The sequence below is a fragment of the Parasteatoda tepidariorum genome, chromosome 3, assembly GCF_982258835.1.
Source record: "Parasteatoda tepidariorum strain Cologne lab strain chromosome 3, Ptep-v5.0, whole genome shotgun sequence".
Lineage (NCBI taxonomy): Eukaryota > Metazoa > Arthropoda > Arachnida > Araneae > Theridiidae > Parasteatoda > Parasteatoda tepidariorum.
The window spans coordinates 90,299,925-90,326,899 of record NC_141757.1 but is presented as its reverse complement, the minus strand read 5'-3'; the positions used below and the strand labels follow the sequence as shown (position 1 = coordinate 90,326,899).

Sequence of the window (26,975 nt, the reverse complement as noted above, 5' to 3'; positions counted from 1 at the left end):
CTACATCCTTCAAAATATGATTTGGACAGGATAACAGTCGGAAAAATGGGTCTCTTAGTTTGATTCTTTTGTTTCTCTCCATAGCAAATTTTTTTATGCGAATGAAAAAAATATCTATTGCAAACTGTGACGACATCTATTTATCCAAATATAATTCCATGCAAAAAACTATGTTAAAAAATTATTTTTTTATCAAGCATAAATAAAAACTTACATTTTTTTAAAAATAATTGTGTAATTTTGAAATTAAATAGAAACTAATTCTGAAAGAAATTTTTTGAAAATGAATGTTTAAAAATAGGTTTTTTTTTCAAAACTTAAAGTCTTAAAGTTCGGTGATAAATTGGTCCAGAATTGCTAAAATAACTGATTTAACTATAGTACAGTGCAAAATTTTTTTTAGTGTTTTGGGAAACTCTAAATAAAAAGTTTGATAAAACTGTATCCTTCTTTTTCATAACTTTTTATGTCCCATCACATTTCGTTAATATTTTTCTGCGCATTTATTTTGTCTCTATCCTCCATCTTACGAAAACAATCAGATGAAAAAGTTCTAAAAAAAAAAAATTTCAACTGGTCACTCAATACTAACCTGAAGTATTTTGAAACGATGAAATAGGATCGATGTGGACCATCCTCCCTCAGTCTCAGTGGAACAATCCGCAAGTGCGAGATTCTGCAAATCGCTCCCTCTGCCTACACCGCAAACACCGCTTTAACTTTGCAAGCGAGAGGATTTCTTCGTCTCTCATTCACAACTTCACGCGATTGGCGCACAATAAAAGTTTGCTTAAAATGTTGAAGTGTTGCAAAATGTGAACAGAAATTTTAGTAAATAAGAGATAGTCATGATTGAAAAATAAGAGAAAAGATTTAAAGTTGCATACCGTGTACTAATAAACCATGTGGCTTGTATCGAGGAAAAAATCTTTTATCTGGATTATATTATTGTTAGTGACACTCGTGAGATTTGGATACGGTAATACGTCAGGTAAGAATTAAGATAAAGCATCAATTGACAGAGTAATGCTAAAAATATTCGTTCAATAAATAATCATTGAACACGCTCAATAAAAGTTTCTATTTAAAAAAAAACGGTTATATTTTAACTGAATGAATATTTTCTTCTGTTAGCTACTTCTTGATCTTCAAAAAAAAAAACATTTATTCCGTGGTTGCTTCTTGCTCTTAATTTTTTCTCCCTCAATAAAACATATAATTTCAACAAACTTTTAATATTGTAATAAAATAAATAAAAATATCAAAAAGAATTATAATTTTGCTGATAAAATATATTTGGTATAATTTTATGCAAGGATATTTTTTCATTATGTTAATCATGGTGATATGGGCTCCTACTTGAGTTTCAAAATAATTAACTGTAAAAAAAAATCTTTCTTAAGTCTTTTATAAGTATAAAAATTTCGATGTAAATGTGACATCTGTGCTTCATATGGCTTTATTAGGAATTCAATCCAGAAAATTTGACAGCTCACTGCATCACAAAGGAGCAGAAAAATAACAAAAAACAATTCAACAATTTAGGTAAAATGAACAAAAAAGAACAATAAACATGTGAATCAATAAACATTTCAACAATATAAAATTTTAAACCTTAACATGAAAAAGGTAAAGTTAGTGACAATTCATGAGAGTTCTTGCGTCCCAATACAATTTATATCTTTCAGCATATATTTTCTCTTCTCCTTTTTTAAAAAAATTTTTGATACTTTTGGAAAGAAGTCATGTAGGAGCTTTTGAAATAAAGATCTTGAAAAGGAAATGATTTTTTTTAAAGTAAACTATTTAAAAATGAAAAAATAAAATGAAAGTAAATACCCCTGTTAAGTTTATATATGATCGATCATTCAGCTTATCAAATATGAGTTCTGTAGTTGCATTTTCGCTGCCTGCAGTGTGGGTCTCATCGTACCACAAGTTTAACAGTTAATAATTTTTAACTAGTTATCAAATATTAATTTTATTTTATTTTTTTCATTGCAATTCGAAGTTTCTGGGCTGCAAAACGAAATGTATCACCCGAGCAGTGGTTGAGGCTTTTGCGATCTTTGAATTGTTTTATAACTTATCAATTGTTTTGTCATTACATAAAATATGTAAATACTTTATTTTTTAATTGTCTTATAAATAATGTAGTTATTATAACTTTTTTTTCATTTATTTTTGTCAAGTTGGCTTTTGTAAAAAGGAAAACGACAATAATTTCAACAGTAATTGTAAGATCCCGGCATTATAATATAGTTTTTATTTTGCATCATTGTTATAAGTTCTTAATGAATTCTCTGTTAAATCGGTCTGTGAGGAAGTTCAATAGTAATTCGAGAACTGGAGTGTTGATGTTTAACGCGTGTTTGCAAATTGTCTAGTGATGGTTTGTAAGCAATCAAAACTTTTTAACGTCACGTTAGGTGTCCTAGTGAAATTTATAAACAAATATGCAGGTTTATGTTGGTTCGTAAGACAACTCTTTTATAATTGACACAATGATAATGAATAATCTATATAGATATTTCTTTTAATTTATGAGAAAGAAAATCTCATTTCTTTTTCGCGTTGACAACAATGAATTGAAATATAAAGCACGTGATAAGCATGAAAGCGGAAACATGCAAGTTTACAAATAAAGTTTACAAGTTTACAAATTTAGACAACGAAAATCTGAAACAAGCTGAGCTGTAAGTAAGTAAGAATAAAGATGTTGAAATTGAATAGTTCATATCAACGAACAGAGTGTTCTATATTTTGCTTCAATGATACTTATACAGGCTCAATAATAATAATTTTATTCATTATTATTGTTATTCGTTAAAAATAAGTATTAGTCGTGCTGTTTTGTTTTTTAAAAGTGAAATTACCGATTAGTTTCTTTGGGGTTTTCTATTACATGTCATTTATTCCATTTTAACTATCTAAGATTTAGGTCATTTGACAGCTTTATAGTGATAGCTCAAAGTTCTCAAATTTATAGTTGCGCTTTTAAAAAAGTTGTGAATTTTTAATATTTATTTTTTTATAAGAAGCTTAATTGTTTTGTTTCTGAAAGTTGCTCTGATGCGTGCCTTTAATTTCAAATTAATTTCTCTTATTTCAATATCTGATTACTGACTGAAAAGTTAAACTTTTTAAAGAGGAATTAGTTTTAATAATTGTTTTGCATTCTTAAGATTTAGCACTAGAACACAGTTCAATTGAAATTTACTTAGTCACGAATGAAAAGATCATGGTTTGCAAAACAAACCATATAGGTTTTGGGACCGTAGAGCTCTGTTTGATTTTAACAAAGTTGCTAATTTATTTCGGTATCCCTTAAAAGCGTCTGAGAACTAATCAAAATACTTTTTTGTTGTTGAAAGTGCAAATATATATTGCAATGGGCAACAAATCCCTTTTTAGTACAAAAATCATTATGATATCAATTTTTGTCAAAATTTCACAAAAATAACCCAAATACCAAAGATGTTACAATACGAAGTTATGAGGCAAAAGTTAAAGTCAGTATCAATTGTACAATAGCAGTTTATGCTTGAACTTAATGTTAATTGTAAACTGTACAGTTTTAAATCTTGACATATTTGAAATTCTACTTATTTAAAAAGGTAGACCAACTGGTCACCGGAGTTTGCTGGTATATGATAGAATTCATTTTATGAGATAAATCAATACATTTTTATAATTGCATTTAATTTTACTCTCATTTTTTAATTAAAGTAACTTACTGTCGATTAAAGTAGCTAACAGTAGATTAGTGAATTATTGATTTTTCGTTATATTTATTTTTACTCATCTAACGTTCAATAGAGGGTTTATATTATTGAGTTAAAATACAGATGTAAAGCTTACTTATCTCAGAATCGGTCACCCTCGACTCACGTATCTTCATCTGTTGTTCGGAGAATCTCCTCCCAAATGCGACACTTGTAACGTTTTACTTAAGCTTCATCACATTTTAACTATTTGTCCCTGTTTTGACCAACATCGTCTTACCTTTTTTAATAGCACTATTGTATGTATGAAGGATTTGTTAGGTAAAATCCATCATCCTAACATTTTCGCATTTTTGCGAGCTATTGGTATTTTTATACTGTATATAGCTCATTTTAGCTGATTTTGTTCACTCTTATTTATTATCAATGTACCGTTTTACCTTTTTTCATGTACTTTATATAACTACGCTTTATATAGAAATTTATTGAATATTCGTCTCGCTATTGTTTTACTACCTTTATGTATTTTTAAAAAAATAAAATTGTAGTATGCATTTTACATTTTACGCTGCGTTAACGTATTGTTTGGCGCAGCATATCCTCATTTGGATCTCGTGCTCTACATTCTATCAATGAATCAATAACTCTACATTTAATCAGTCAATCAATCAATTATTGAGTTAAAAACGGACCCCGCAACCCCAAATTGCACCTGTAATCCCTTCATTTTCCCTTTCTTCTTACATCAGATGTAAGACAACACCCATCGACAAATTTATTCAGAATTTTCTTCGAATATTTTCCATTCTAAGTGATAAATTTAGTAGAAATACTGCTGACGATAGGATAAGAAGCATTATGATGAGTTTAACTCTACTTTTCATCATTTTTTCCTACTCCGATTTTAATCAACTTATAACTCTCCCTAATCAACTTATTTAGCAAAGCGATCAAATTATTTCGTACAATATAACAGAATCTAGGTTTTACACCATTAAAACTAAAGTTCTGCCATTTTTTATTCTGATTTATGGAGTCATTCCAATTTTTTTTCATTAAAATCAGCAATCGATGAAAAAACTGCTTATAAGTTTTATTTTAATTTTTTTTCATAATCTCACAGAATACAAAATTTTTTGTATATTGTTTAGACAGAAAAAAACTGTTTTTACGTGTAAATTTAACGAATTGGGATTTTTTCTCTTCAATATTTTTTAGTTAAACTTTCAATCTTTCTTTTATTTGTGCATAATAAAATTGTTAATCTATATTTATATGGGTTATTTAATATTATTATTTAGTACTATTTTTATGTTGGATTATTTTGCATTATTTTTATTTGGGTTATTAATTAGTTATTTGACATTTGGGTAACAAAAGTAATATTCTATAAAACAAATTACTAAAAGTAAAATTCTTATTATATTATAAGAATCATCGTGAAATTATTAATTATTGGAAAATTATTTTTGCATATTTATTCGGAAAAGCTAACAGGTGATAAAATGTTATAATAAGCATAGGTTTTTAAGCAATATTATTTCTATTAAATATAGTTCCAAATCTTTCTTTAACTTCCAAGATAACTTAAATTAATGAAAGAAAAGAAATTTAAAAACATAAAAGTTAAAAAATATGCCTAATTGCTGCAAAAGCTTTGCTGATTGGAAAAAGTGCTTGTTTACTCCAGTTGCGGAGAACCTTTAACCATTATACTAATACATTATACATTATACACTTCTTGACTGTTTTCTAATTTAAAAACTTAGATACTAAGAGATGTCATTAATATAATTGTGATTTTCCTCATTTGTCTACTTTAATCGGAGGAACTCCACTCCAAAATCTTACTGATTACCTTAAGCACATTTGCTACTTTGATGCATTTGATACAGATTTAAAACAGACTTTCATTTAACCAGACGACTAGATTTTAATTTTGGCACAGGTGTCTGGTGCCGCATAGTCTTTTTTCGTTTTGGAGCCAATAACTTTTAACTAGCAAACTTACTGTAGAGTTCGTTTTTTTTTCAAACGTCTTTTTGAAAATGAAGGAATTAGTTATTTAAGTATAATAAATCAATTATATTATTGTCCATTGGTAAAATGGGTGTTGTTTTGGATTTGATGGCTCGCGCACCTTATTTGGGCGTCATCACACTTTTCAACTGTGCTTAAGAAAAATAGTAAACAGTGCGCATGCGTCGTCATTGCATGCTTTGTTGTTGTGGCTATCGCTCCTGTTTGATATTTTTTTTAGAATTCTTTTTTTTTCTTTTTATCAGTTTACTTTTAATGTTTTTCTATAATACTTTTAAAAAGTTTTATGTCCGATTTATGATTAAATTATTCATAAATACTGTCTTGGTAACGATTTTAACATGAATATGAATACTCAAGAAGGAAAAAAAATTGTGACGCCTTGAGAAACGTATATTAGGCAGGAATTGAAAACCAATCCTGCCTTTTGGATGGCAAGTAAACAGAAATCAATTGATACAGTTTCTTCAACCCATGACTTAAAATATTGTGGTGATTATGACCGTCATTCCGGGGGAAAAATTGACAAATGTATAACTAGTGATAGCAATAATGCCAGGATTTCTAACTATTTCTCTTAAAGCAGGTTTTACATTTCCTTTAAAGTTTGCTATGGCTTTTATTGATATTTTTTATTTATTTATAATTCATAGAAAATTGTTATACTGGGTCATTGTCGGAGAACACTATTAAGAGTAATTTCTTTTGTATGATAGTCTACAAAAGTATTTTTTAATTACCTAGTTAAAAATATTTTTTATATCATCATTGAGCCTTGGCGGTTTTAGGGAAAAATAGTTTTCTTCCCAAGGAGGTGAGCCGGGTTTGAATCCCGGCCATTGCTGGTAGGTACGAATTCCGCACCGTATCTCCCCGACCACAGTGCTAATAAAAACTATTCTCAGTGGTAGACGTATTATTGGTTAGAGTCATCTTGCTGTCAGACTAACTGTGGAGGGTTTACGTGGTTTCCAAGTAACGCGAATGCTGGTTAGTTCCTTAAAAAAGTCCTTCAAGTTGGAAAATTTTTTAAATGATTGATCCTGTAGTTTCCTTATATTCCGGATTGGGATCAAAATTGCAAGGTTACTGAGTTCAACTTCGATAGTCTTAAAACCAAAATTGGGTCAGCAGTTCACCAACGGTTATAAAATAAAATATAATATCATCATTAGATCTGTTGTAGATCTAGAGATAGAGCGATCGCCTCCTTATGAGCTGACCGTGGTCGAATCTCAGCGGCGGCTAATCGATACGAATTTCGCACTCGGCTTGCACCGGCCATAGTGCAGACGTAAAATTATCCTCTATGATAAACGGATCATGGATAAGAGACCACTTACCATCTGGCTAATGGGGAGAGGTTTTCATGTTTTTCCACTCCATGTAACGCGAATGAGGGTTAGTTTCATGAAAAAGTCATCTACGAAGGTAAAATTTATCCCTATACTTCATCCTTCTCTTCTGGATTGAGTTTGAAATTACAAGGCTACAGAATTGAACATTGGAATTCGTAGATTCAGAATTAGGTAGACTGTTCAACGCTGGTGATAAAATAATGTCATCATTAAATCAATTGTAATATTAATTTACCATTTTTTTATTATAAAGAAATAGAAAACCCAATGATAATTAGGATATCGGGCAAATGAGGAAAATAGCACAGGTGAAGAACTAAATAAATATAAGAATACTTTTAACTGTTCAAACATTTTTCTTCAGTAATTAAATAACTAGCTTAATGACAAATGTGAGTCAATAGGAAGTTGTAATTTTACGTGTAGGCTGTTTTTCATCTTTTCTGAATTGAGAGTTTTTAATATATTTTCTTACATCCAGTGATATTCCTTCATAGGCATTATTTAATATTTATATCAACTAGTTGTGAGCATGGTTCATTGGTTTAGTTGATTTGAGTGTCTTGCTAATGGCGCTGAATTTGTAGGTTTGGTCAGCCGTGGGCTGTAGCTCCGTTGGTTAGAGCTTCATAAAAACAAAGATCTTAGGTTTGTAATTTTTACAGTCGCATTCATGGTCGATGATTTTTGACAGTGTCAGCCATTGTGGTTGATCAATGCAATATTTTACTTTTGACATAGAGAAATTAGTAATAATAATTTCGTAGATTTACAGAATTACGTAAACTTTTCTCACTAATTACACACAATGCAAATGCACCTGACCTCAAATTAACAAAATTTGCAAAGATTAAAGAAATATTTGTGCGATGATGAATAAATATTGCAAAACATTTACAAAGAAATTTATAAAGATGAAAAAAATATAATAAAGCGCATTTTTTCGGATCATAAAGCGGAAAAAAATATAGTAATTTCAAAAAAATTACAAAAAAAAAGAAATATATGTTTGGAATATTTTTAGGTATTTATTTTCTCATTTTCGAAATTTATTTTTATTTCACTATAAAAAAATCAAACGTGATGTCAGAAAAATGCTTTATTTTAATATTTCTATACGCTGTAAATTTATTTGATGAAAAAAGTTCTGGCACTCAGGGCTCTAGTAGATTTAAAGCGAAATTCATTTTTAGCGTAAAATTTTACTGAGCAAAAATTCAGAGAAATCAATTTTTACAGTGATGTTAGCTGGAAAAGCACTAAATTACTAAAATGCATTTTACGGATGCTGCAACCATTGAGCTAGTACTTTTTACCTTAATTTGATCCGGAATTTTTTATAGTGTCGAATATCACATTATAGTATAAGTAAATGAATCTCTGTCACTTAAATACAGAATTTAATTTTTTTGGAAACTATGCGAACCATATTTTGAAAACTTTTTGAATTTGAAAACTAAAATCTTTAGTAAAGCTGATAAACCGACCAAAAAGGAAAAGTAAAAAAAAACAAAGTAAATTAATCTAAGTATCTAATTAGAAATGGCAAAGATAAGTTAAAATGAATTATACTATGTATTTCACTTACTTTTTTAAAATTTGTGGAAATGAAAAACAATCTATGCGGATAAGCAAAAAAGAAAAAGAGCATCAAAACTACAAAAGAAAACTACTTTTTCTTCTCAGCTACATTTACTACTCTTAGAGTCATGGATTTGCATAAAATTTGCATATTAGTTTTGCTTTTGTCTTTACTGAATGTTGTTTTTTAATTGGATTTGTCATTTGTTCTCGACTATTTTATGCTCGAAATTAAAGCATCCTATTAATTACGAAAAAAAGTTTAGCTGTTATTTTGCAATTACGAAAATTTATGTTTTTGTTTCAATAGACCAATATATTTTCCAGCAAAAATAAAAACAACGCTAACTGATAAATCTCATATTGAAAATATGCAGTTTTAAAAGCACAAACAAAACACTCTAAAATAAGAAAGGTGAATTTAAAGATAAGTGACTGAAGTGTTTAAGTGGGTAATTAATTGGCAGCGTTTTAACATATTAGCGTTTTTACCAATTATATCATTGTGTTATCATTTTATTGTTAAAGATAAATTAAACAATGTCTTCTTAAAAAATTCAGTTCATTATCATAGTGCAACCTATTTCATTTCTTTCATAATGAAATATTCATCCCATTTTATTATTTTAAAATAAGAAAAGCTTTTAAAAAATTTGAGTAGAAAAACTAGTCTTCAAAGCACAAATATAACACTTATAAAACATACATGTAATAAACATACAGTTTTGCAAATCAGAATAATAGAACTGCGATGGCTAAGGGGATAAGGCACTCATCTTCCAATGAGGTGAACTGGGTTCGATCTTGGTGATGGCTTTTCGATATGAATTCCGCATCCTGCTTTCAAAGACCACAGTCCTGACATGAAATATCCTCAGTGGTAGAAGGATCATGGATTAGAGTACCCTTGCCGTCACGCTAAGCGTGGGATGTTCTCGTGGTCTTCCTCTCCATGTAACGCAAATGTGGGTTAGTTCCATCAAAAAGTCCTCCACGAATGTAAATTTCTCCCAATACTTGATCAAGGAGTTCCCTTGTCTTCTGGATTGGGTTCAGAATAAAAGGCTACGGAGTTGAACATTAGTAGTCGTAAACTCAAAAATTGGGTCGGCTGTTCAACGACGTTAGAGAAAATCAGAATCTTGGCGAACAAAGAACACGGGGCGCGCTCAAAAGAGCAGAAAATCAGGGTCATGAATCGTGGTTGCCGGGAGAAAAGTGTTGCACCAAGCAGACTCCTCAATTCTGCTTTTAACATGTAAAGTCTATGGCGGGCTTGTCGTACTTTGAATCGATTTTTCTTGTTCAAGAATCGGAGTGATCAATTAAAAAAAAATACTAATAATTTTTTCAATCTTTCCTATCCACGAAAATGTAGGTTAATTTTTTTTATCTTTATTACTTTTTGTAATATTGCCTTTGAAACACAAGTCACTTTCTACCTTTGAGTAAGGGAGGAAGGCAACTTCCACCCCCAAGTTCACTAATCTTCTCGGTGGGAGGTCTTGCTCCCCTTTGAAAATCTTTTTCTCTCTCTGTCCTTTTGAAGAACTGATATGGGGAACGCTTTAAAAACCGATAGCTTTCTTTTTAGTTATAAGCTTGTAATTTATTATGAAAATTATATTTGCTGATAATTCGTTCATTCTATATACATTTTAATTATTTAGTAGTAATAATTTTCTTTTTTTTATTCATTTTGAGAATGGAATTTGTTTTTTAAATACATTATTCCCCTTTTTTTAAACTTTGTTTCTTCTTTTTTAAAGATGTTTCAGAATTAAAAAAATTAGCTGCTGAATAAAGTGAGATTAATTAAAATCGAATAAATGACGTAAAGATCTTCCAATATATTATGAAGCATCACAAAACCGCCGTTTTCCTTTTTTTAAAAAAAAAATCTATCGTACACTCATTTGTAGGTTTAAAAAAACATTTACATTAAAAAAATTTAAAAGGTTCCAATTTTTTCTTTCCGTAAATAGTTTTAATTACTCCAATAGCTGGGATAGTATGTTTTTTCACGGTAAGGAAAAAAAAATAGCTAGTACACAAGACCACGCATCATCCAAACATGAACAAGCACTTAACCCTGTTTTTAGGACTTTAATGTAAATACACAAGAACACTAAAGTATTATGAAATTTTCATTTTAATGAGCAAATGAAGAAAAATATGAAAATACACGCATGTATTGTAAAATTCTTTAAAAAAAAAAGGAAGTAAAAGAACATTAGTGGTCATAATTAATATTCACGAGAGAAAAATACAAACGGTATCAAAATATAATGAATCGATGCTTAGGAACGCAACACTGAAAATATTGAAACCAGTTTGATTGCCAGATGAAATAGAAAGAATGAGAAATGTGATTATTATAAACACCACGAAATTTCATCACGATAAATTAAAAAATGAAAATAAGCTGTAATACTTAGAGTTAAGTTACTCTTTGTTACTTCAGACAGTCAAACTGGTTTTGATGTTTTCAGACCTGATTCCTTAGTTGATTCCCTAATCTGTAATTCCTAATTAATACACTTTTTAAAACTTTTTTTTCGCAATATTCTAAAAATATATATTAAGAGTAGTAATTATGCAATATCTTATGTATTTAATAATGAGAAATTTTTCGAATTCATATTAAAAGTGTATAATGTAATTTTTATTCATAATTTTTTGCTAGAACAAAGTATGTAATCAATGTGTTATTTTAATTTGTCTTCCCTGACCCTCTTTTGCCATTCATGGAGAAGAGTTTTAGTAGAAATTTCTATACTGCAAACTTTAATTAGTGTAATTATAGTTATTTAAAATATAAGAAAACTAACCGCCATTAGCATTACATAAAGAGGAAAAACACGAAAACCTCCCAGGGTTAGCCAGCATGCCATCTATATGAATATATCTCCCAGATAACCATAATTTTCTGTATTTTTGTATTTAATAAAATTTTGTAAAGTAAACTTGTCTCAATCTGTTGTTATGTTGTAAGTTTTAATGAAAACCTTTCTTTCAAAAATTTCGTTATCGTACTTTTTTATAAATTAATTTCGATTATTTTGATAAATCTTTATATTAATTACAGTGAGCAGTCTCACAAATAACAAATGTAAAATGTACTAAAATGTAAAATAACATAGAATTGTTTTATTTTGTTGTTTTTAATGATTCCATCGAAATGATCTATTAGAAAAATAAATTTAAACTGTCACTTCAGCTTATTAATATTAGTCGAAAATGTTATAATTTATTTTTACGACAGAAATGATGGTATTTTTTATGAATCCTCAAAACTGAAATGAAAGAGTTACATCAATTTTCTTATAATACTACTTCTACGTTTAGAAAATTATAAAGCTTATCAAAGATAGTTCTTAAGGAATTTTTAGAAATAAGTTATACTTTTGTAAGTTATTTATTTGTCCTTTTATTTACGACATTTACAAATAAAATGCGTTCATTACCCACTTTTACCATCATTCTTTGTTATTAGGGTTATAATAATTTTAAGTTAAAGGCTTAAAATTAAAAATAAAGTTCCTTTATTATATAAAGTAATCACAAGATATTACTTGATAAAAATTATTTGATAAAATATAAATACCTTTTAACAAGCAAAAGCTGATAAATAAAATATTTTCGCTTTTTAATAAGTTATGTTTTCCTTTATTCCTTTAAAATAAACTTCATATAAAACTGCGCTTTCAAAATATGCAGTTTAATAAATTTATACTAAATAACTGCTTTAGATCAATAAGGAATTTCTTTTGTATTATTGTTAAATAATATCTTTGGCGATAAGTTTTTAAAGTAACTATAACTGAGTAGAAATAATGTAAGTAAAAATGATGAATATGAGTTTGTGGGTGAAGTTTTAAATGTATCCGAGCTAAATTATTTGAATAAGTTAAGTGATATAATCGGAATTTAGATCTGTCTTAATATGATTTAAAATTTTGTGATAATTAAATCGAATAATTTTCAATTTTGATGTTTCAATTTGTTTGCGACAAATAACAAATAACCCCGGTGTTTATTTTTTAAGATCGAATCATAATTCTAGTTCGAAGTTATTTATACAATAATAATTGTAGTTAGCAAAAGTAATAATTAAAATGAAATGAGTTTTTAGTGAAGGTTAATTTAGTTCATTCAAATTGCGAAATTCAAATATTTAGGTCTAAATCAAATTTACATAGTAAGCAACCATATTTGCTTAAACAATGGATTAAATGTTAACATAGTTTTTTAAAGTGGTAGAATTTAATTAGTTTCAAAACGGTGTAACAATCTTTAAAAAAATTAATTAAAATTAAAAAAAGATTGTGAAAAATATTTGTATTTGAATTGTAATTGAAGGAAGAAAATTAAATACGTAATAAAAAAATATAATCTTGAACTCAAGGTTTTACTTTAACACAAAAAGTTTTAAAAATTAGCAAATCAATTTTAAAAAAATTAACAAACTTTATTTGATCTATAGAGAAAATGTAAATTTATTTTTAATGTAGTTACTTTATATGAATTACTGTCATATGACTACATAGTAAAATTTTATAAATTTAAATACTCTGGTCATTATTAGTTCTCTAAATAATCAAATCAAAATAATAAACAATTCAAGATATAATTAGAAAAAGTGCATGTTAAATAAAATGATAAAACTATTTTGAAAATAAATAAAGTCGTTTTAGAGTTAAAAAAAAATATTTTTTAAGTTTATCTTAGAAAGAGAAAAAGCATAATATAAGATGAAGAGTGAGTTTCTTCTGATATCTTTTGAAAGCTAGTTGACCCCCGCAGGTTGCAATTCCCCTTCTGTGACAGTGATTAGTTTCGGGTTACTTAACACACGCACCCCCACAAAAAATGTAGGGGAGAGGAACTGGTTTTGGAGGTGCAATATTTTTCGTCCCTTTTCGAACCTATCCTTACAGAAGGTTGGAATTGAAATGAAAAGGCCTCCTTAGGTATTCTTTGGCCAAGATCAGAATAATAGTTTAGAAGTGCCGTTTGAAAAAATATATTTTTTATCTTCGTTCCCATTTTTCTTCTTTTTCACAAATCTTGTTTATATTTTTTTTATGTTCAAATGTTCAATGTCATTAGTGAATTTAATATCTTTCACGAAGTTAAGTTTTGAATTTCAGATGGAAAAGCACAGATTTTGAAACTAAAATAGAATTCTTAAAAGAAAAAAAAACGGTAGCGGAAATGTAGACACAATTTAATTAGCGTCTAAAATAAACTTAAACGTTACAGTCTTATAGCATATAATTCCGAATAACTTTTCATCTAATCGCCAGATCCTTACATCTAGTTAAGAATCTTAAAGGTTCGAGGGGGTGACATCTAATATGGTAATTAATCAGAGCAGTTTATATTTCAAGTTACGAAAACTTAACACAGAGGGGGCAGCCGTAATCTGGGAAATATGGTCCTAATAGTTTGGACAGGAGAGCGATACAAAGTTTGGACCCCTTAATGCTGTTTTTTTTTCGTTTTTCGAAAACATTTAATCTAATTGAAAACTTTTTGCACACCATAACGAAATTGGCCTATCTGCAGATATTCCAAGGAAAAAATTGCTTTTAGTACATATATATATATATATATATATATATATATATATGTAAATGTACAATAAATGTACAAATTAAAATATATATATATATATATATATATATATATATATATATATATATATATATATATATATATATATATATATTTAATTATAGTCGATGTATTATGAATTGTAAGAAAAAAAATTTTTTCTTCATTTGAAAATAATGTAATTTTGCATGGCAAGACTAAAATTTCGAACGAAATCAGCCGAATAGTTTCTGAGGAATTAATTTTATAAAATTCCATTTGGAATCGACTTTTTTAAAAATTCTATTGCGAAAGTCCTTCGAATAGTATCTTAATCCTAGATATTTCGAATAGTCCTCGATAGTCCCTTCTTCATGATTCGAAGGGGGTTGCTCTTAATCCCGTCGAATCATAAAGATAGAGTCCTAGACCATGAAGTTTTGATAATTAAATCAAAAATTATTTAGGGTGATACGTTTTTTTTCGTATTGTACATACAAGTTAAGTAATGCATTCCGACATCACTTTATAATTTTTTTATTTCCTTTAGATGATGCAAGCAAATTTTTAGTTAAATATTTTTACTACGCAGATTGAAAAAAATAAATTAATCAATTAATTTTAAAACAATATTTGAAGCTAAACAGTCAAAAAAATGAAATCAGCTAAAAAATACAAATACATTTTTTAAGTAGTTATTTATATATTTGAAAAGTGTAAACTAGTTTTTTTTTCCCAACAGCACTCATGAAATTTTAAATCTTAAACATTGCATGCTCAAATTGTGTGTTAAAAAATATGCTTCAGAATTAGAGTAATTAAAATGCTTCAATTAATATAAAACTTTCATGCACTATCTCTATAATCATCCTACTTCGCTTAGCTTCAGAATTTACTTTTTATGCATGTAATTATCCCCAAATGAGCGTTAAGTGCAGTCACCGTTATTAACTCTTCTGGCTCCTTCGTAACCAACTACTAGAAGGAAAATTTCGTGATCTAGAACGTTTCCCTCACGTGATGAAATTAAGACAGCGGAGTTTGATAGAGTGCTTAATCTCTTAAAGATTTCCCTCGGGTTACCGGAAGGAGATAGATGGTAGGAAGCTGCTGAAGAGAGAACCGAGAATAAATGATACTTTAAAAAAAATTCCATGATAGTTTCTACGTCTGGAAATGAAGGAAGTTTTATCGTTACCGAGATTAGGAGTTTCTGATTGCTTCAACTTGATAATATCTAACTATATATTTCCTCTACTTCCAGAGGACTTGTTTATCAGTACTTTAGGCATAAACGTGTTTATTCTGAAATGAAAAAAAATGTTTATGAATAATTTTTAAAATGTCTTGTTTGGTTACTGAGGCTATCGTTACTGAGATTAGGAATTTTTTATTGCTTCTTTTCGATAGTATATTTTTATACATTTCTTCTACTTCCGTTTTTCTTGTTTTTCAGTGCTTGAGGTAAAAAAATATGTTTGTTTAATTTTATTTCGTTATTTTTTTAAATGAAGATTATATGTTGTTTTCTGTGCAAACAAAAAATCATCCTTAAGAATTATGGTTTTAAATCTTATATTCTGGTTCGAGTTTATATCGCTACCAGTTTTAAGTATTTCTGATCGCTTCTACTTGATAACATATATGTATACAGATCCTCTACTTACAGAGGTCTTGTTTATCAGCAATTATGGCATAGACACGTTTAGTTTGAAAAATAAAAAGTAAAACAAAAGTCATATAAAGGAAACTTTTAAATCTTCTGTTTAGTTATAGAAGCTATCGACATCGAGATTAGGAATTTCTTCAGCTTAAGGTTCATATATATTTTTATAAATATCTTCTATTTCCAGTTTTCTTGTTTTTTAGCATTTGAACATTAAGAATGTAATTACGAAGATCATATGTTATTTTCTGAGCCAACAAAAATTCTTTAATAATGGGTTAAAACCATATAATTTGGTTAGAGTTTGTCGTTATCGATTTTAAGAATTTAATTTCTTACTGCGTCGTATATATAATATCTAACTATATATTTCGTCTGCTTTTCAAGTTTTTGCTTTTTGATCATAAACATAACTTTTTTTAAAATCTATATTACTTTTTGCATAAGTAGTTTTCTTAAAGAAATTGTTTTTTATCGTTTGATTCTATAGTTTATCAATATCGAAATCAAGTGTTTCTATTTGCTTCTACTTAATGGTATCTAACTGTACGTTTCCTTTACTCTCGAGATTCTTGTAATATAAGGCTGACCTTTTGACTGTGTCGATACTGGACTGGCTGTATTGTATTATTGTGTAGAGGGCTGGCTCTCGTATCATCATACTCTACGTTCAATATATAATGTCAGCAAATTTTAAAGCCTATTGACAAATATACAAAACATAAGTCAATGTTGATAAAAATTTGTATAAAATTTATTTATTTATTTTTGAATTTCAACATTAGAATCACTGAAAAATAAATTATTTGAACCAAAGACCCTTAAACTCCACGTTTAATTTTAAAAAAAAAATGTTTCTCAATTTTATCTTTATTTTTTGTGGAAAAAATTCCATTTTAAAATCTTGCATCATGTTTATTGTGTAATCCAAATTAATTCTGTCTATTGTACTAATGTCTGATGTGTGTAAATTTTTGTCTCCTATTTTCTTCAACAGTCACTTATTATTAACGTCACCTTTTTCATTTTTCAATTATTTTAAAAATGTCATACGTTGTCATTATTATCTTGCATTTTTCTAGTACTTTTATTTGGAAAATAAAAATTTTTCTAATATTTATTTTATAATGGATTTGGTCAATGGGATACCTGCAATTGATATAGTGTAGTATGTCGATCCTAACTGGTTGTTGAAACGCGTCATTTGCTTACGTTAGCAACTGTTCTTTCTTTTCTATTTCGAATAAGTGAAGCCCATCAAGTATCAATTAAGTGACACATTCTATATTCTTTCACAAAGATTTCAATTCGTTTACTGTATATTTTCAACATAAAGACAGCCCTGTAGAGCATGAAACTAGTTATGCCTTTAGCTGCCAGATTCAGAAAGCAAAAATAAATCACGGTTACAATGAAACAGATAAATAATAAATCTAAGTTAAGTAAAGAACGTAGTCGAGAATAAATTCGATGAGCGATACGACGCTGTATGTAATTAACTTTACGTTAATTAACATTCTAACTTTTGTGGAGAAACTTAGCTCAATTTGAACACATTTAAATGCTTATAAACGATTAGCTTACGCTGACATCATAGGTCACATGAGTGGATATCCGTGAGCTTCTTGAAGTGCAAGTACCCAATTGTTTTGTTTATTTTAGACAATAATTTAGAACAAATATTGAATCAATCAGTTTTAAAAAAGTATTTCGATTGTTATTATTTTTTTAAATGTAACTGTTTTAGTAGTGCGGACGGTCTTTGAATATATCATACTTTTTTTATTTACCTTCAACAGCTTCTTGTGAAGCCTTCACCCTTGTTCAGTATTTGTAACCTTTTTACCATTTAGTATAATTTCATCACATGAGCACATTTTAACAGAAAGCATCTTAAACTCTTTGAGAGTTCAATTTTGTCTTCACAAGATTCTATAAGTGAAACCCATAATAATTTAAGCATATGTCTTTCTCTACGAGCTACTGTTATTTAATACGATATACATTTGTTTTAATGAAATTTTTATTTATTTGCTTATTTTTTATGTTTTACCTATACCTATTCAGATTTATATACATTTGTTTTTAATTTTCTTTAGTTCCTAGATTTTATCTGATTTTATTCATTTTTGAATGCGCTGTTACGTAGTGTACAGTTTTATCAATTTCATGTATTTAAGTAAGAAAAAAAGTTGTATGAAATTTTACATTGTTTTAAAACCGTTTGTCTGACCTTTTATGAACCTTGTGCCATTACACATTACGTTCAATTCAATTTACAAAGTTCATGATGTAATGTAGCATCTTGTACAGAAGCAATTAACTGACTATTCAAACCAAGGAGCGCTATTTTGAAGAATACTAAGGACTCTTTGTTTGTACCGATTTAGCTTGTTTTTACATTTCATGTATTTAATTACGTTATTTTGGTAGTACTTTTATAGTCAGAAATGATTTAAAATCGTTTCTTTGAACAGTGTTCCCTTTCTAGAGCTTTTTTACAGCTCAACAATCGTATCAATTCAATTTACCAAGTTCAGGAATAAAATGATATAGAAAAATAATAATTTTAGTTTTGCCTACGCCGATTCTTGTATCCAAAAATTTAAATAATTACAAACCAATGCACACTGAGTTGAAGAATATTAAAAAACGTCCATGAAACATGTGGCAGAACTTCAAATATGTTTTGCACTCAAAAGCTTTGTATTATAGAATTAAACTGTAAAGTAATTTACAAAATGTTATAAGACGTCAAAATCTAATTTCAAAGTAATGAAGAAGATAATGCACTCTTTTTCTATTAATAAGGCAAACACGAAAACACATTTTTAATGGAGTCCCATCTTTATTAAATTCTGGAGATTCCAATTCAAAATAGTGAAATACTTTATTGCGATTTTGAATTTATTTTTGTTATTATTATGCTTGAAGTATAAATTTTCCCTAAATTATTTACAGTTGAGAAGTTAGAACAGTTATAAATATTGATTCATGCCAGAAAAATCTTACCATTATTTTAGCAAACCATGTTAATAAAGATTTGAAGAAAAAAAACACTTAAGAACGGTTTAATGTAATAAAAAATAAAAAAAGTAATAATTTATAAATTTCTGAATCCGCATTTTTAAACCAATAGTGTTACTCTGTAGTTAACGGTGTTCTAAATCTAGAACATCCACAAATTTACCTAAATGAGGGAAATTTGCAGTAATTGATTGCGTATTAAACAATGAAGTACTTAAACGGAAGGTTAATTGAGTAAAGATGGCCAATTTTCACGCCATTTAAAAGCAATTAATGTGTTTCTGTATAACAAGCGAATGCAAAATTACTTCCCGAGTTAAATGACCTCTCATGTAACAATACAGACCATTAACTGCGGATTGTAAAGATGTGAACTAATGTACATGCAATACTCAGTAACTAATTCTTGCAGACGTAATAAGCTTATAGTAATTATGAGGTTAATATGGGTTTTAAATACTTTGTCATGCTACAAGCTGTAATTGAATACAAATGCTGTTTAACTTATTAGTGAATAACCTTTTAAATATAAAGTGTTAATGAATTAGCGTTTAAATTTCGCTGTAAATATTCTGATGCGCATATTTTAGTGGAGGGTGTGAAATAGTATGTATTTATCAAAATCCTTGATTTCAATCAATGATTTTCTTTTCACACATAATCACAATTTTTTTTACTAATTCTGAGACCTTTGTTTTGTCTGATTTAGTTATATTTTTTTTTATTTAGTGCATTGTATTACAAAAGTTTTGCATGATATACACGGTACTGGTTGTAAAGTTAAACACGAAATCCAATCTATGCATATATGAATATGCGTTAATGTGAGTTGATATTATACTATTTTCTCTTGTTACTTTCTTCAAATGATAATCCTTTAATCCCTCAACTTAACACACACTTTTCTCTGCACTACAGTTACTTTAAATTGTGTATTAACGTTTGATTGTATTAAAATTTTTGTTTATTTTTTAGTATTAAATTTACTTATTTTGCAATGCACCGTTTTATCAGATTCATGCATTTTATGAAAATAAGTACTTTTCCTGAACTGTCAGTGAATAGAATTGGGATTTGATCCCCAGTGACGGATTAAAGTCTACCTAGCTTCATATCAATGGTTACTAGCTTGTCTGGGAAGTAAATGTAGCCTGTACGCAATTTTGATCACATTGTCACAATCATGAAAATTGTCACAACATTGTGGTCGTTCAAAATCAATGACCCTCCTGTCACCATTTCGGACTGTTACGGGAATGCTTTACATTTTAATCTTTTCATCTGTCTCTTATCTTATCTGTCATTTATTTTTTCAAAATCAATTTCCCCAAAAAGCAATAATAAGTTATAATATTTTCTTAGAATATTTATTTTGTTTTCAAACAGCACTTATGTAAATATGAATTGAGTTGTTTTTATTTACGCACATTTGATGTAAAAACATTTCAAACATACTAATATTGTTTTTCAGCAATCATTTCCTTTTTTTTTTCACTTTCATGCATTTAATTATTTTATACAATTACCTAATGAGATCTCTAATTCTAGAACTTAAATAGGAGTGATTAATTGCTAAAACCTATCTAAATTAGTTAGTTTCTACTAACTTGTTCCAAAAAATATCTCAAATAAATTAGTTGTAGTTTTACTCGTAATAAATTAAGTTCTAACTGAATCTCAAGTCGATAACAAATAAGTCGTCAACTATGTTTCCCGTTAATATTTTAAAAAAATGTGGGACTGTAGTTTTGAATATAATTTTAATGAAATAATCAACTTCAAACTCGAAACACATTATGTATGTAAATTTCTTTCCTCAAACAATAACGTCAGTAAATATTAGTTTAAGGAAGTTGCAGTTTCATAAATTTTTGTAATACAAAACACTTCAAAAGCTAAGCATTTAATTTTCCTTTTTGTTTAAATGGATATGCGATATTTTTTAAGTGCTGTAAGTTTGTAGGGAATAAAAATTGTAAAATAGTAAAATGTCTATTAAATTTTTGATTAATATCAATCCAAATTTTTAATTTGGGACCAAAATCTCATAAGCCTCATGAATGATTTATGATAAATATGTTCATAATAAGCTTTGTCAAAAGTAGAAATCTGCATCCCGACATAGACCAATTTTTATTTATTATTTTATTTTACTTATTTATTTATTTATTTTGAAAAAAAGAAAGAAATTATGTTGTTGATTTTGAAATGTGTTAGTAAAAATTTTATTATTAATTTCATTTTTTAAAGAAAATATTCATTTAAAAATCAGTTCATATGAAAAGATGTCTGATTTTAAGCTCATTAAATACACTGTTAAAAAAAAGAAACTTGACAAAACAGTTTACTGTAAAATTTACGGTAAAATATATGGCTCTATGAGAACACCAAAAAGCACTTTATGCAAAATATAACAATAAAATATGGTTTTTTTCCTCTTTGATAGTAAATGTGGACATCAAAAGTATCATTTATTCAGTCTAATAAAATTCTCAGTTTTGTATTTTTACTGAAAGTGTGGTCATAAAAATTACAAATTTGAGAAAACAAAATTTCAGGTAAACTGTTACCTATTGCAAAAATTATTTAATGAATAGTTTAAACGCTATCTTTTTAGTTTTAACAGCAGATTAAAGTTTTTTTAACCATACAAGCATGAAAATTTCATCAGAATTCTTTCTTCTTCTACGATGATAATTGAAACATGTCATATTTATAAGCATCTGACATAAGAAAAGTTTTTTAAATTCCGATTTTAGTATTAAACATTTTTTGATTTCGCTTACTTGGATTAGCTAATGCGTTTAACGTTTTACTCAGTATTATTAAAAATTTAGTTTAATTAATTACTAATCCAAATTCCTCTAAAATGTAAATTTTATTTTTATTTTGACTCAGTTAAACTATAAATTATTTCCATTTTCCAATCAGTGTCATTCTTTTTTTATTTGTTAACTTCTTGTAACTAAAATAATATTTGCATATAAAATTACAATAAATAAAATATAAACAATAGATTTGAATAGAATGATTTTTCTCCTGAAATGAATATTGCTTTAAGCTAGAGAAAGTTATGACAGTTTTTAATGCTCTCATCTTAGAAACCGTTTTCAAAGATTTATTCTGCCATAAAAAATTCTCTAACAACGTATTTCTTTTCCTAAATACGTAAAAAAATTATTATTTCTCTGCGTTAATACCAAAGCCAAAGAAATTTCGTCTTAAATATTCAAAAGTCCTTTGAAACTGATCTCATCTTCATGGTAGTCACGTATTACGTATTCTGTTTATTCCTACTTGAGTACGACGATAGGTATTCGTCAGCGGTAGAAACTTTCTTTTACAACCGCATGCTTAGTAAGAGGTATACTTTTATGGCCCTTGCTTGATTTTGCCGATGCTACCTGACGTGAATATTAAACAAGATAGCAGTGAGTACCTTGAAGACCAATTTCGTCAACATATTTTCATTGGTTTTGATCCTCAGTTGAAGAATGCGTTTAATGAAAAATATATTGTTTGTCGTTGTCACGTATCAGAAAACGAAGTTCAATATAAATTTTTGAACATGATAAAATAGTTGAGCAATAACGTAGGAGGTAGTTAAATCTTAAAGTTATGTTGAGTAAAAATTTAAATTTCTAATTCTTTTTAAAATACTGCTCAAATTTAATTGGATGTTTTATCAAAAAAGCTAATTTTCAATTTACTACACATAGTATTTTTTATATGTTGCCAAATTCCCGTACAATTAAAAAAATTTGACATTTATATGCTTGAAAATGGAAGAGGAAAGGAGATTCAAATATTTCTTTTTTTATGTTTTTCTAATTTACGATTTTTACGTGAGAGAAGTAAGGTCAGAAAAACTCCTTAAGTTGAAGCTTTTTGTTTTAATGAACACCAAAACCGTTTTAAACAATTTTATAATCTATGCATTTTCTTAAATGCTTTTGCAATATTCTGGGTGTTTACAAATGCTCCAGGTGATAAATGCTACTTCATATAGAGCAAAAGCTATCTTATATATATATATATATATATATATATATATTTGTGTGTGGGAGGGGAGCAAAACTATGACTGAATGATCTGGCACGCAAAAGGTTTGTGAATTGCAAGTCAATCTTCGCTAAGGCATTATGATGAAAAGAGCGAAGATTAAAAACATGCTGAGAACGAAGCGTATCGTTTTTACATTAGGGATTTTAAAAGGGAACGATGACAAGTAAATATGCTTACTCGTCTAATAAGGGATAATGCTACGATTATGATATATTAGAATGTTGTGATAAATTTGTTACGGGATTTCGTATTTCTTTAAAGGAAAAAATTTTAAGATAATTATTCCATTATTTTATCTAAAAATATATTTAAAAGACTGGATGTGAATTACTACTTGTGAGGATGTGCTTCGTCTTCTTTATGTTTCACGTAAATATAAATAGACATTTTTCTATAGATATGTTGTCATTTCAGAATCTGCAGTGGTAATATTTTTTGTTCAATTGAATATATAATTCAATTGAATAACAATACATTTTTACCAGTTGAAACATCGTTTAAACGATGTTTTCAATACAAATATGGAAAAAAATGTTTTTAGGTTTAAATCATTGATTCTTATGAAATTAAACATTTGTTTTAAATAAACTATTAAAACTTAGAAAAAAAATGAGAAAAGGTCTGTTATACAAACAGAAACGGTATATAAACATAATTAACTCAGATATACTAAGCATTATTGTACAACAATGATAGTAAGAAGGAAAATATCTTGGGAGAAATTTATATTTTGTTGTATTTGTTAGTAAATAATTGCAATATCTCTTAAATACAAAACCTAACAATGCATTACTAAACTGGAAAAAAAGTTTTCAAGAATCCTTTGTGAAAACAGTTTATAACAAGAGTTAATTCTGGAAATATTCCCAGGCAATGAAAAACAAAATACGAATATTATTAATGCTGGTAAACTTGTCTTTAAAAATAAAGGAATTGTTTGCTCTTAGTATTTGCTTACTCATAGAAATAAGTTTGTCAGTTACAAAGAAAGAGGTTTTATTCAATTCGTTTTAGACTACAAGTTTTCTTTTCTTAGAGCCAATTCTTCTTTAAGAAACGGTTGAATGGGCGGACGGAAAGAGGGAAGAAAGAAATTTAGACTTGCATAGACGCTAAAGAAGATTGTATTCTATCGGGCATAAAATTCTCTTGCATTCGAAATTACTCTTTTTAGAATGTCTATTTAAAGTACATTTTCTGTGATACAATTATTAATAATATTGATCTTAACTGCATAGATATTTTTATTATAAAATACAACACTTTTCTCTACGCATAGCTTATTCAAAATATTTCAATATTTTCAGAGTTAAAATAAAAAGGAATTCTATTAAAATTTCAAGGTATTAGATAGAAAATTGGTTAAATGTTCGAGTTTCAAACAATAAAATAAGATTTGTAGAAAACAGAAATTGTATTACAGAAGACTATAAGCCTTATAAAAATTGCATGTTCCCTAATTGTTCTAATTATTTCTATTTTTAATTGTATGATTAATTCTCTAATATTTTACTTACCAGAATATTAGTTAATCTACTTTTCCAAGTTTCTGTACTTGATGCACAAATAAGATCTCGTTCTTTGCTTAGCTAACATGTTAACATTAATGTTTTCTGTAATACAATTAATGATATTAATAAGTTTAACTGTAAAGATTTTTTATGGTAAAATAAAGCACTTTTCTCTACTTATAGCTTATTCGAAATATGGTAATATGTTTAATATAAAAATAAAAAGAATTCTATTAAAATTTCATGGTATTAGATAGAGATTTGTTGCCTATAGAATTAGGTTGAAGTGAGGAATTTCTAGAATATGAAAGAGAGTTTCTAGAGAGCAAGAATACTAATACATATTAACAAACTATTATAAAAATTGCATGTTCAAATTTTTTTCATTCATAAATATATGTCTAATCCTCTAAAACTTAAGACAATAAAAATATTAGTTAACCTATGTTTCCATGTAGCTGCATTTCAGCAGGAATCAAATTATATAATTACACACTCGTTCTTTAATTGGCTAACACGTTAATATTAAAGTAAACTTTCATTCATACAATTATTAATACTATTGAGCTTAACTGCACAGATATTTTTACTATAAAATATAGCACTTTTGCCTTCTCGTAGCTTATTGAAAATTCAAATAGAAATAAATGTTACAATGAGAATAAATCGATTAAAATTTCGAGGAGCAAATTGCTGCCTATAGAAAAAGGTTGTATTTTAGAATTTCTAGAAAATAAAATTGAATTTGTAGGAAACACAAGAATTCTAAAGACTATTAACATGCTAGTATACGAATTACATGTTATCTACCTGTTCAATTTCCTTTTATTCTTAAATGTATATTTAATTTTTTAAATACTTTACTAAACGGAAATATTAGATAACCTATTTATTCATGTTGCGTACAAATCAAACTTTATAATTGGATTTCCATTCTTCATTTTGTTAAACTTATTAAAATTAATGTTAAAGAACGTGAATGGTTTGGCATAAATATAGAGTATCCATTAAGTTTTACTAATAGTCAAATGATCCAAAATTACTCCACATTACATCATTTGATTAATACTCAAATAACGTATGATAAGAAGCAATTGTTTTACTCCTTTTTGATTAGAATTTTGAACTAAGAAATTCCATGCTTAAGTCGATACTGATGCAGTAACAGCTAATGCAGGTACTTGGGTTTTCATTCGGATTTGCGTGGTTTTTGCAAATTTTTAAGGCCAGTTATTTCATACTCTTCCATTAAAATTTGTTACCATGTTTAATAATAATATCATTTATATTTACCCGCTATTTTAATATGGTAAAAAGTAGAACCACATCATAGTACTTATATAACTTTAGAACAATATAATATGGTTGAACTTGTGCGAAAACGTTTTTCAATTACCTCCTTATTTTAATCGCAACAAATTTTTTCCGTAATATTGTTTTAGTGGGGATAAGACTATTACAATTACGCACTAAACTGATTTTGCTGAACTTATTTACCTTTATAACTCCTTAACTTCTTACATAAATTCTTTACCTACTTTTTTTCCTTTCTATGCAGAGCTTAAAAGCTTATTATTTTTAGCAACTTAATATTAAATTATATCAGTTTATAAATATCAATAGTAGCAAATTACTAAGGCTTAAACTAATGGACTATCTTTCAAGTGTCGGTGAAGAGGCTTTTTTTCCATCCAATGATTTTTTTTTCTTTCTCTTCTTCATTTTTAGTTCGTTACTTTTTTCTTTAGTTTTCACGAGCCATTAGTGAGTTGAAAGATTTTTTTTTCTTCAAAGGAAATAAATATATAAATAATTATTTTTCTCTGTAATATGGGCAACCTTCCAGTTTAATCTTTAAAACAAAAATGACCCCATAAAAGTCTTTTTAATGCCTCAAACGATTTCGAGGTTCAAAGGTCATTCAGTGCACGCATTAGAACTTCAAGATAACATTACTTTATCTTAATATTACAGTTTTTTTTTATATACTTTTTTAATCTAAACATTTTTATGAGTTTGCCATATTAAAGAAACACAGATTTCTCGACGCCGATGCCACTGAGTTTGCCTGCATTTTGAGTTTACGACTATGACTGTTACGCTAATAGTTTTGCACATTTGTGACCAACCCTAAGGACTAGAGAATTCCTGTCCTTAGAGTTGCTAGCATTGGGGGTCAAGCTAGCATTGGAGGACGACTTTGTGATGGAACTAATCTGCATTGAGTGGACGACGTCCCAGGATTCACGCGCGATAACAAGGGTATTTAAACACACGATCCACCGCCTAGGAGGATATATTTAGTCAGCACTGTGGTCAGTGCGCGCCGGGTGAGGATGGGATCAATGGGATTTGAACCATGAACACATTATAGGGAGGCGACGCTCTCCTCTGCACTTTCCAA

At 28.0% G+C, this 26,975-nt stretch overlaps 1 protein-coding gene across 1 annotated transcript in view; it reads left to right on the top strand.

Annotated features, from left to right (window-relative positions):
• The first annotated feature begins 643 nt into the window (after positions 1 to 643).
• The window catches only part of LOC110282173 (neural cell adhesion molecule 2), a 90,872-nt gene continuing 64,540 nt past the window's right edge, over positions 644 to 26,975 (top strand). Inside the window, exon 1 of the mRNA XM_021145022.4 lies at positions 644 to 991. Coding sequence (XP_021000681.3) covers positions 904 to 991 — 88 coding nt within the window. The 5' untranslated portion in view covers positions 644 to 903. The remainder of the gene's footprint in view (positions 992 to 26,975) is intronic.